The sequence below is a fragment of the Manis javanica genome, chromosome 11 (assembly GCF_040802235.1).
Source record: "Manis javanica isolate MJ-LG chromosome 11, MJ_LKY, whole genome shotgun sequence".
NCBI classification, from domain to species: Eukaryota; Metazoa; Chordata; class Mammalia; order Pholidota; family Manidae; genus Manis; species Manis javanica.
This window is the reverse complement of record NC_133166.1, coordinates 28,903,739-28,915,788: the sequence shown is the minus strand read 5'-3', so window position 1 is coordinate 28,915,788 and position 12,050 is coordinate 28,903,739. Positions and strand designations below refer to the sequence as shown.

Below are 12,050 nucleotides of genomic sequence, written 5' to 3'. Positions count from 1 at the left end.
GCCTGAATCTTCTTATATTCCTTGCCCATAACTACAAAGCAAAGAGAAAACAGTAGCTCTTCAAATAACAGTATGCTTGTTTTCTTTTTTTCTTCTTTTGTTTTTAATCTCTGTGCATCCTACAGAGTAATTTCCCCTGTGGGAGAGGTCTAGGACAATAGCAGGGGGAATAAAAAATTTTAAAGTAAAGATGAGGGCCAACAGACGGTGGGATTTTGGAAATGACTTCTTGTGTAATAGATGAGGAAGGAGTAAAAACTGCCTGGTTACCTAGCCTGAATCTTCTTATATTCCTTGCCCATAACTACAAAGCAAAGAGAAAACAGTAGCTCTTCAAACAACAGTATACTTGTTTTCTTTTTTTCTTCTTTTGTTTTTAATCTCTGTGAATCCTACAGAGTAATTTCCAGCCAATGTTTCTCTCTTTCTTGCACACTCCTTCATTTCCCACTGTTGGTGGATTCATTACTATTTTTCTTTCTCTTCACCTTTAACAGTGACTATGTGTACCTTTTGAATGTCTCCATTTCACTTTTCTGCCTCACCCCCTACAGGACTCGATGTTTAATGAACAGTCAAAATAGAAAAATGATTTGCTAACTTGATCTAGGAATCTGGGTTGATTCCGTTCAGGTGTGCACTTCCAAACAAACCACATAACCAGTATACCTTCTGGGAAATGTCTTGGAGATCTTGCAAAAATCCCCAAAAGTTGATTAGAACTTTATGACTAGAATACGCCTTTCTAGGATGTGCTAGTACCTTGAAAATCATTTTGACTCCAAGCTAGTCCATTATATTTAGGCATCTGGAAAAGAACTTCAATGTTATTGATATGTACGACAAACTAAGGACACTGTGTATCTCACTCCAAACACTACCATGACGGGAACGCACAGGAGTCACAACATGTTAAATTCATTCCTATTGTCTAGTCATTGTCACAATGATCACCTTTGAGCCACTTCACGGTGGTGCCCTGGTGGAAAGAGAATTATACTGAAAGAAAGTCTAAGTTCTTTTGGAAAATTTCACTGATCTCCTTAAATTTCTAGAAATGCGAATCATTTTAAGTGATTAAATGTTTAATTATATTATTCATTCAATTGACAGCTTATTAAGCACTCCTGTCTACTAGGATACCATCAGGTCTCAAAAACATTTGAAGAATGTGGCTTCACACAATCCAGTGGGTAAGACCAAAGCAATTTTATTCACTTTTCTTCTCATATGAGGATCCTGATTGGAAAAGGGAGAGAGAAAAGTGTCTTTGTGAGCAGAATCCGGGAAGATAGTGGACCCACTCCGTGTCATTCATACAGATTCTCATACTAGAATCTTTCTCATCCCTCTGACTCCTGAACTTGACTTCATTCGAGTGCATTTAGCATCCCTTTCTCAAGCTCTCCCACGAAGAGTTGCCTTAAACTTGCCCAAGTTCCCTTGATTAAAGTGTAGGTGACATCAGAGCATAAGGCTCCTTTCACACCCATCTCTGAGTCTCAGCCTCAGGAAGCTCTGCGGCTTTGGAACAAAGTTGCTGCGTGCACCCGCGGGATGGGCAACCACTCCTCCGTGAGCACGTTCCTTCTGTGGGGATTTTCCAGTTTCCCAGAACTGCAGGGTCTGCTCTTTGTGTTGGTTTTCGTCTCCCTCCTGACCATCCTAGCTGCAAACGTGTCCATAATGGTGGCCATCAAGCTCAGGCACAACCTGCACACCCCCATGTACTTCCTCCTCTGTGGCCTGTCCTTTTCTGAGACCTCTGTCACTCTGGTCATCGTGCCCCGCATGTTAGCGGACTTGCTGTCGGACAGCAAGACCATGTCTCTTCCTGAGTGTGCCACACAGATGTTTCTCTTCTTGGGCTTGGCAGGCAACAACTGCTTCATCATGGCTGCCATGTCCTATGATCGTTACAGCGCCATTTGCAGCCCACTGCGCTACGCCGTCCTGATGAGCCGGCAGACCTGCGTTCAGCTGCTGACGGCCTCCTGCGTGGCTGGGCTCCTGGTTTCCCTGTGCATTGTCACCACTGTATTCAACTTGTCTTTCTGCGACTCTAACACCATCCAGCACTTCTTCTGTGACATCTCGCCTGTGGTCTGCCTCGCTTGTGATTACACTCCCTATCATGCAATGGCTATTTTTGCGCTCTCAGCCCTTGTGCTGGTGGGTAGCTTTATTTTAATTATGACTTCCTATGTCTTCATTGGCTCCGTAGTTACGAAGATGCCTTCTGCACAGGGCAGGCATAAGGCCTTCTCCACTTGCTCCTCCCACCTCACTGTGGTGTGCATCCACTACGGGTTTGCCAGCTTTGTCTATTTGAGACCCAAAGACAGTGACTCATTCCGGGGCGATATGCTGATGGCTGTGACATATACAGTGCTGACACCTCTGCTTAATCCCATTGTTTACAGTCTAAGAAACAAAGAAATGCAGATAGCCCTGAGAAAGGTCCTAGACAGTGTACGCAGGCTTTCCCCACAGACAGTAAACAAAAGATCCCTGAACACTTCTTAAAAGCTTTACAGATTGCTGATTAATAAAAATGAAGAAGTGGAGTACTTCCAGTAACAATCATCACTTTGTGTACAAAACAATTGAAGTATTTTCTAATTGCCTGATATGCCCTGGTCTCACTCCTTTCCTACCACAAAACCAGATGTAGTTTTAAAATATTTTAAAATGAAATAGAATATTATAATGTTATTACACACATATATGTACATATAGGTGTATACACACACATATATATATGCACATACTCACCTGCACATATGTATGCAGTAAATGTTTAAAATAAGATGTAGAACACTGTATGTTCATAATGTTGGTTGACTTTGGAGAAGGAAGAAAATTATCCTAAAAAGGAAAAGAAGAAGAATGAAAGAGGGAGACAGAGAGGAGAGAAAATCTTGCTATTTGGGACAATATGGCTGTACCTGGAGACATTATGTTAGGTGAAATAAGCCAGACAAGAAAGAACAAAACTGCAAGACATGTAGAATCTAGGAAAGTCAAATTCATAGAAGCAAAGAGTGGAATGGTAGTTACCAGCAGTGGAAGATGAGGGAAATGGGGAGGTTTTGGTCAAAGAGTACAAAGCTGCAGTTATGTAGAATAAATACGTTCTAGAGACTGAATGCACAGCATGATAACTATAGTTAATGATACTGTATTTTTTACTGGAAATTTGCTAAGAGAAATCTCAGGTGCTCTCACCATTCCAAACAAGGGAACTATGTGAGGAGATGGAATGTTAGCTTGACTTCAGAAGTCATTTCACTCTGTATATGTATGTCAAAACATCACATTGCACACCTTAAATACATACACTTTTTATTACAAAATAAAAAGATATATACATTTTTTAAGATTAAAATGTGGCAATTGCACTTTATTAAGATCACTTGAATGGAAACCATTTATTTGTAAGAAACATTTGTGAACTTCTTGAAAGAAAAACACGTGACATTTCCTCAGTTTATAACCTAATGCTAGGAGTAAAGGAGACACTAAATAAGCATTCATTGAATTAGAGTTAATGCTTAACCAACAGATATGTGTTGAATGCTTGCTCTGTACCAGACGCTGTACTTTGAGCAAAGGATAATTAGTTCAAACTCTCACATTACTACTTTCATCTGCCCACCAAAGTTTCTGCAACTGCATTTCCGACTCTCAATGACCACTTTACTCCAATTTTCTTTCATGACTCAGTTTAAATGTCATTTCCCAAGGAAAGCCTTCCTTGAGCCTCACAAGTAAATGCATTTGTGAAATGGTATCATAAGGGATGGAAACGGAGCAAAAAGCCACCCCTGGGGATTTTGACAGGGTGGGACATAGGAGTTTGAGGCCAACAATGCCATGGCAGCTGAGATTTGTGAGGCTAAGTTCCTGGAGAGGAAAAACCGTAGAGAAGTGAGCCTGAAATTCTATGTGTAATTTCTCATTAAGGAATTTGACTTCTCCAAAGTTGCACATGGGTTGGTGAGATACCAAACACCAAACATTTTTACAAGTGTCCCCTTCAAATCTGCCTAGAGAGGCTAAAGATCTGCAGAGATTTTGTGCTGGTTTGATAGAATTTGATGGATAGGCCATTTAATTTAAGGTAGAGGGGCCCCATGACACCTCTACTTTATGCCTTTTTTTAAGAGTCCTGAAGGACAGTAACTTGAGGAGTAATTGCTACATCCTAGAAATAAGATCAAATCAGAAATAGATCATCCTCAACAAAGCACAACAACACTCCTGGAAAAACCATCACCACTCTACTAGGATACAGTTTTAGGAGTTATGTTATATAGAGATACATGAGTTGTTTTTTTATGTGAATGACCCCTTTGGGCACTATATTTCCTCAAAGTGACTGCTGTATTTGGGCCTCAAAGGGCTAAATCTAGTGTTCTATCTTATTGCTGGAAGAAATCTGAATATAGTTTAGAGGAAGATACTCTCATCTAGTGCCTCTACAATTTTTTATCCATATTTCCCATTGTCCAAAAAAATAATAATGTATACCAGTAAACAAGACCAAATGATAAAAGCCTCATATTTCAAAATAAATATTAAAAATGTATCTAGGAAAAACAGAGTTATAAAATGAAGAATCACATCAGAGAACTGAATACAAATAAAATGAAGAATAAAAAGAATCAAGTTTAAATCTTAGAAATAAAAAATAAAATAAATTACATAAATATAAAATAATAAATTATATAAATTACATAAATAAAATAAAAAATAAAATAACATGGGTTAATAACAGATTGGACACTGCAGAAAAGAGAATTAGTTAACTGAAAGATAGGTCAGAGAACATCTACTACAGGATGGAGAAAAATTATAAAAAATACAGAGTGTGAGAGCTATGCAGGAAATTATGAAGATATGACACATGTGTAAATGAAGTCCAAGAAAAAAGGACAGGTAGAAGAAATTTCTGAAGAATAGTCAATAATAGTTTTCCAAATGAATGAAAGCCCATGATGACAAATACAAAAAACTGCAAATCCCAAACATGACAAGTGTGAGAGCACCCACTCTTACAAAACTCATAAAAAAGCTACAGGAAGGCAAAAACAAAAGAAAATGTTACAAGCTTCCAGGGGCAAATAAAAGATATATTCCCTTCACAAAAGAGAAAACAAGGGAAGACTAATAGCTAAGTTTTTGAAAAAATGATGGAAACAAAAAATAATTAAGTCTTAAAATGCCAAATGCTTGGTGACCTAGAATTTTACCCAAATTAGAAATCGCTCTCAAAAATGAAGTTGCAATAAAGACTTTTTATGACCAGAAAAAAACCTGTTAAAAATTCATCATCAGTAAACCTGTGTTAAAAGAAGAAACAATACAGTTTTTTTAAGCAGAAGGAAAATCATTGCTGGTAGAGACATAGTGTTAAAAAAAGGAAGGAAAGTACCCAAAAGAATAAATACAGAAGAGAGTGGAGGAGGTCGGTGGGGGGAACAGCTTTGAGAAATAATGAAGGACTGGAATTGCCTGCATAGGTAGGTAGATGATAATACCATCACCACTGTCTATAGCCTCAGATTAAAATGGGAAAGAAACAGTCCTATCTTGTAGAAACTTCTAAAACAACAACTTTATCAAAATGTAACTTACATACCCAAAATTTAAATATAGAGGATGATGACTTTTGACTAATGTATACACTTGGACAACCACCACCCCAATCACAACACGCAGTGATGCCCCACCCCCAAGAAATTACTTTTTACCCCTTGGCTTTCAATCTTCTCCAATACTCTGCTACAGTTAGAGTTTTACAGAATGACAGAAATGTCAACAACTTCTTAAGTCCCAACCCACTTCAGAAGAAGACAATTTTCCAAAAATGTGCAAAGACTAAGAATCTTTTAATAACAGTTTAAGATCTTTGAAATTTCTCCCAGTTCAAATCCCTGCCTTCTAAGTAGCAATCTACAACCCATAGTAAACAGGAAACTTACAAACAAACATCTTACCAAAGGAGTTCTTGATACCCACAGGGATATCCTTGAGCCTTAATTTTTGACGCATTCTTTGGGGAAAAGGCTTTTTACTAATCCTAATATTCTTTGTCCCCCTTTTGGAGAGACATCTGCTAGTGTAACACACCTGATATCTTCCTAAGCTTTCATTCCCTCCTCCCCTAATTAGTAAATTAGTTGGTAGGAAGTTTGGAGGGAAAAGTAGATATGCAGTTATATTAGACTGCAGAGCATCCTTAACAAAATACTGCAAACTGGGTGGTTTAAAAAACAGAAATGTATTGTCTTGCAGTTCTGGAGGTTAGGAGTCCAAGGTCAGGTGTTGGCAGGGATGGTTCCTTCTGAGGGTTGCAGATTCTGGTCCATGCCTCTCACCTAGCTTCTGACGGTTTGCTGGCGATCCTTGAAGTTCCTTGGCTTGTAGAGGCATCGTGCATATCTCTGTTTTTATTTTCACATGATGTTTTTTCCCTGTATGCTGTTTCCAAATTCTCCTTTTTTTAAATAAGGATGCCAGTCATACTAGATTAGAAGCTCAGCCTACCCTAAAATGACCTCATCTAAACTAATTGATCTGCAACAAACCTATTCCCAGATCAGGTCACATTCTGAGGGACTGGAGGCTAGGACTTCAACATATGAATTTTTGAAGGATGCAATTCAAGCCCACAACAGCAATCCCAGCCCTTCTTTCCCCTTGGTCTCGGGGAGTGTGCCTCTCCTCAGTGCACTTGGCTGTTCTTTGCTGTGCTGTAAGCTGATGGGTGAAGGCCTAGTCTCCTTGGAGAGACCTGAGTGTTTCCAGTACTACCAGTGAGGGAAAGAGTGTCAAATTCTGGGATTCAGAACATGAAAACACCTGTGCACAAATGTGTGCCACATTCAGTGACATCAGCTCTTTCATTTGTACAAGTAATATTTTGCTCTCTCGTATACCTTCTCTTTTTGTCCTTCCCTCAGTTGACTTAGAACTTGGGGGGGGGGTCAACATGTGTCTGTTGCACATACCTCACTGAGCACTGTAACAGGGCCACACCTTAACCCCTGCCCCTGGGTGACTGAACAATTCAGAGTGGAAATACAAAAGAAAAGCCTCTGTGTGGACTCATCATAATCAAGTGGGAAGCCTTTAAGCCCCTAGACAAGAGACTTAGATAAGGAAAGGTCCAGCATGTGACAGGTCTTCCAACGCGAGAGAAGGAAAGGGATGGACGGAGGCAGGCCATTTTGGTGGGTGTGCAGTGAGGGTTGCCCCAAATTTATTAGAGTGCTAGGCTCACAGGGAGCTGCCATGTACTGAGAAAGGAATGAGGAGAAGGGATAGTTTTGGGAGAAGGATGATAAATTCCATCAGGGCACGCTGAGTCTGAGGGTCCTGGGGAAAAAGCCAATGAAGACATTCATCTGTTCAAGGAATGTTCTGTTTGGAGATGGGGATACGGTGACCACACAGATGGCAGCTGAGCCCGTGGTGGAGGCCACTCAAGGGGAACACGGGGTGGGAGAAGGGTAGAGGGCTGAGCAGGAGTCCTGGCAAAGAGCAAAGTATAGGGGGACGAGGAAGAGGAAGACTGCTGGAAACAGTCAATGAAAAACTTCAACCACCAGCATGCAGAGCTCTCACCACAGCTTTCCGGCGGCCTTGCTGAGTCTGCAGTCAGACCCACGGGGGGCCCTCTCCTTGCCGAGGGCCGTGTCTGTGTGGACTTGAGCCTCAGAACTACTGCACTGGTAGGATTAGAAAACCCATAACTATTGCAAGTAAAAAGGGTTGTATTGGACAACAGGACCAGAGAGATCCCAGAGTGGCTTCCAGGCAGGAAAACAAGGAGGTTTTTTTCCAAAGAAATGTTGGCTTCTAAAATCCTACTCTAGATTTGTCCCGTAAGCCTTATGCTGGGAAGAGTCAGCTGAGATTTATACAGTTCCTTCTGTGTTACGTGGGTTAGATTTCTCAATGGCCAAACAGAGGAATCATGATCTTTGTTCTGGATTAAATAAAGTGAAAATAAATAGAAGCTTTTCTGAGACACTAATGCCGATGTTCCCAAAAGTTTAAATATCTATTGCCCAAAACAATCTTTATCTTTATCTGAATTGCCTGGCTTGTCAATATTACCATCTATTTCACATCTCATGGAGACAAGTTTCTTTCCTCAGTATTGCTTTATAAGGTGGAATTCACTTAAATTTGATCTTTGGTTGAAATATCTTTCTATTTAAATAGGACTCATAATGTGTGAATGGGGTTTTAAGCAGAAGCTATTTTCCAAAAGTATTCTTACCTTGGAAAATCCATACTTAATTTGAATCCAGCAGATGTCCGTGTTAATGATATAATTAACTTTATATATGGAAGTAAATATTCGCTTTTCATATTTGTAGGAGCTCTTCTCTATAAGAGTGATAAAATTAAGGATAAGTATCATTTAAGGATCCAGCATGAATGTTTCCCACACCCAAATGTTTGTTATTTATATCTGGTCGACTTCAGGCAAACCAGTGTGTTCTAGCCATCAGTTTCCTCATGGCCTCTTTCACTTCCTTGTTCCTCAGACTGTAGATGAGGGGGTTCAGCATGGGCACCACCACCGTGTAGATCACAGATGCCACTTTGACCTGATCTGCTGAATAGCTTGACTTGGGCATCACATAAACAAACAAAACTGTCCCATAAAACAAAGTGACTGCAGTGAGGTGGGAAGTGCAGGTAGAGAAGGCCTTCTTCCTCCCCTCAGTGGAGCGCATATTCAGGATTGCCTGCAGGATGTAGCTGTAGGACACAATTATGGTGGACAGGGTGCTTATTAGAACTGATGCGGAAGAGATGGCAGGAGATATTTCAGCAATGTAAACATGGCCACAAGAAAGCTTCAAGAGCGGGAAGAGGTCACAGAAAAAATGGTTGATTTTGTTTGGTCCACAGAAGGATAGATTCATCAAGCAGCCTGTGAATGATGAAGCGTTCATGCATCCACCCAGGTAGGAAGCCCCCAGCAGGAGGAAGCAGACCACCGGGGACATGTGGGTGGAGTAGAGAAGTGGGGAGCAGATGGCCACATAGCGGTCATAGGCCATGGCAGCCAGCAGGAAGCACTCTGTGGTCCCAAAAGTGACATCGGAGCCAAGCTGAGCTATACAGCCAATGACAGGAATAGTAGTTCTCTCTCTTAGGAAACTCATAAGCATGACTGGTGTGACTGATGTGGAGTACCCTATGTCCACAAAGGCCAAGTGGCTGAGGAAGAGGTACATGGGGGTGTGAAGCTGTGGGCTGCTTTGGATTAACATGATTATGCTGGTATTTCCCACTATGGTAACTATATAAACCCCTAGAAAAATCACAAATAAGATGGCACATAATATGGGATTATCTGTTAATCCCAGGATAATGAACTCTGCTACTGTGGTGTGGTTTGCAGTCTCCATCTATTCATTGAATGGTGCCTATTGAAATCAGAACCAGAAGAGATTAAATTGGCTGAAATGACTCCACATTTCATGTCTATACCAAAACATGACCTTAAAATTAAAATTTTTAAATGGCAACTTTCCCTCACTTACAGAATACTTTTGCACACAAATTTTCTTTACAAATTTCATGAAAATGCTACAATTGAAGCTTAGTTACCTTAGGACTCAGAGATTTTACTCTTATTTGTACACCGTGGAGTAAGTCTTCCCCATGTGTAAGATGAGATATGCTAAAGGATGTTTACAGCAATATTGATTGCAATAACATAAACTGTAAATAACCTAAGAGATATAGAAAGGCCAGCTCTTGATTTTCCATCCCCCTCCCAAATGTACCTCAGCCCCACTATTTACTATTTTAGTAAATACTATCTCCACTTATCCAATTATTAGGCTTGAAAATATGGATTTGACTTTGACGTCTCTTTCTTACTTGATCCTTTTTCTGGAATATAAAAATCATATCCTTAGTCATAACTGATACCAAGGGTTAGGAGGTATCTATGTTCAAGATGAAAAGATCAAATAGAATTTTACTATTGTTATGAGCTATATCCTAGGTATTCTGCAAAATCTTCTAGGACTGAACTCCTATACCACACCTTTTTCATCCTTATGGGATTTCACGAAGCAATGAGTCTCGGTGTTTTTATGGACTAGGATTAATTGGAAAGTGAACTGAAGTCTTCTGGGACCTGAAATACAAAAGTTTTGGCTTCATCAGTTCTATTAAGCAACTATAGGGAAATAAGAAGTGGGGGTGTATGATGAGGTGGGGGAAAGGAGTAGTTAGAGAGGAAGGGATAGGGGGAGCCAGCTAGGAAAGCTAAGAAATTAGATTGAAAGAAATATGAGCATTTCAGAAGAATATTCCCTTAGTTCAAATTAGAGCATATGAAGAGGGACAGAGAGCATCTTGTAATCACAGTTCAGGCATCCCTCAGCTCCTCTAATTTGAAGACCAACATATTCCTCTGAATAATTTGATTTTTTCTCAAGAATCTCTATCTGAAGAAGAATTAGGAAAGCTACGTATGCAGCTTTCAGCAATCATGCACGTTTTACTCAGTGCTACATGTGAATCATGACTATGGTATGCTCCTGCATGTGTAGTGCTAAGATTATGGGTCTGAATTCTCGAGTTCTGGCTTTTTTTAACCGAAGACCCAAACATGAAATGCATTTTATACTTTTAATAAACATAGATGTATGAAAGACACAAAAGTTCTCACAGTTAGGTATGAGTATCAGCATGGAAGGCAAAGCAATGTGCAGAAATACCATGGACTTTGGAGACATGCAAACCTGAATTTAGAGCTCTGCCTCTCACTGTCTCTGGAGTATGGCAAGTTACAAAGGATTTTTTGATCTTCTGTTTCCTTACCTGTAAAAAGGAAATAGTCATACATACCTCATGTGATTCTTGTGTTAAATGATATGATGTGGGTGAAAACACCAAGCTCTGTTCACACAACAAACAGATGTTCGGTACATATAAGAGAATCAAATCTTTCTGTATGCTTAAAAATGAGCAAGTTTAAGTAAGTGGCATATCCACTGCAATGCTAGGAATAAGCTCCAAGGAATTGTTACCATACAGCAAAGCCATATTTAAGTACACTTATGTCATTTGAGGTAAAGCTCCAATCACTTATTTCACTTGTAATTACAAATTAATTACTTGTTTTGATACTACACTGAGAATCATTTGGAACAGAGAAATTACATGTACACATCTACTGGAATAGAGAAATAATATGTAAACATGATTATGTAAAAGTGTAGGAATAATTTTCTAAACACCCTGAGGTCCCATTTATTTTTTAACTACATGAAAAGAAATTTTAAATTTCAATTTCATTAAATTGAAAAAAATCAGAACATTTTGCTATCATTAAAGTAGATTATTAGCTCAACATGACTAATATGGTTGTAGCAATTTGTGACATTTCTGAAATGTGGCTGTATTGAGTGATACAGGTTTTCTGTCTCCTATGTTTAGAGATAATTTGGGTTTTCTAGTACAGTTTAGTTTACAATCAAGCATCCAATGAAACTGCAATGTTATTTCCAACATGAAATAAGTGACAAACACTTAAAAACTCGTATGTGTTTTCTACACATTGTATAGATTTGCCCTGGGATTCTTGAGTTAAACACCGTGCTTACTGGCAGTAGGCATTTCTCACACATACCCTCTTCCTTCTCCTTGTCAACTCTGATCCAGCACATGTATTTTTTTAAATTTTGATATCATTAATGTCCAATTACTTGAACAACATTATGGTTACGAGACTCCCCCTATTATCAAGTCGCCCCCACATACCCCATTACAGTCACTGTCCATCAGTGTAGTAAGATGCTATTGAATCACTACTTGTCTTCTCTGTATATACTGCCTTTCCCGTGTCCCACCCCAACCCCCCTGCCTCATTATGTGTGCTAATTGTAATGCCCCTTTTTCCCCCTTCTCCCTCCCTTCTCACCCATCCTCCCCAGTTCCTTTCCCTTTGATAACTGTTAGCCCATTCTTGGGTTCTGTGATTCTGGTGCTGTTTTGTTCCTTCA

At 39.6% G+C, this 12,050-nt stretch overlaps 2 protein-coding genes across 2 annotated transcripts; one reads left to right on the top strand and one right to left on the bottom strand.

The window, feature by feature from the left end:
- The first annotated feature begins 1,408 nt into the window (after positions 1-1,408).
- LOC108404299 (olfactory receptor 10T2-like) lies at positions 1,409-2,526 on the top strand. The gene has a single exon (XM_017671827.2). The coding sequence runs from the start codon at positions 1,558-1,560 to the stop codon at positions 2,524-2,526; it is 969 nt and encodes a 322-aa protein (XP_017527316.1). The 5' UTR covers positions 1,409-1,557.
- Positions 2,527-8,040: 5,514 nt separating this feature from the next.
- On the bottom strand, positions 8,041-9,437 carry LOC108404302 (olfactory receptor 5P4). The gene has a single exon (XM_017671830.3). It carries the CDS (start codon positions 9,435-9,437, stop codon positions 8,499-8,501), a length of 939 nt encoding a protein of 312 aa, XP_017527319.1. The 3' UTR covers positions 8,041-8,498.
- Positions 9,438-12,050: the final 2,613 nt, after the last annotated feature.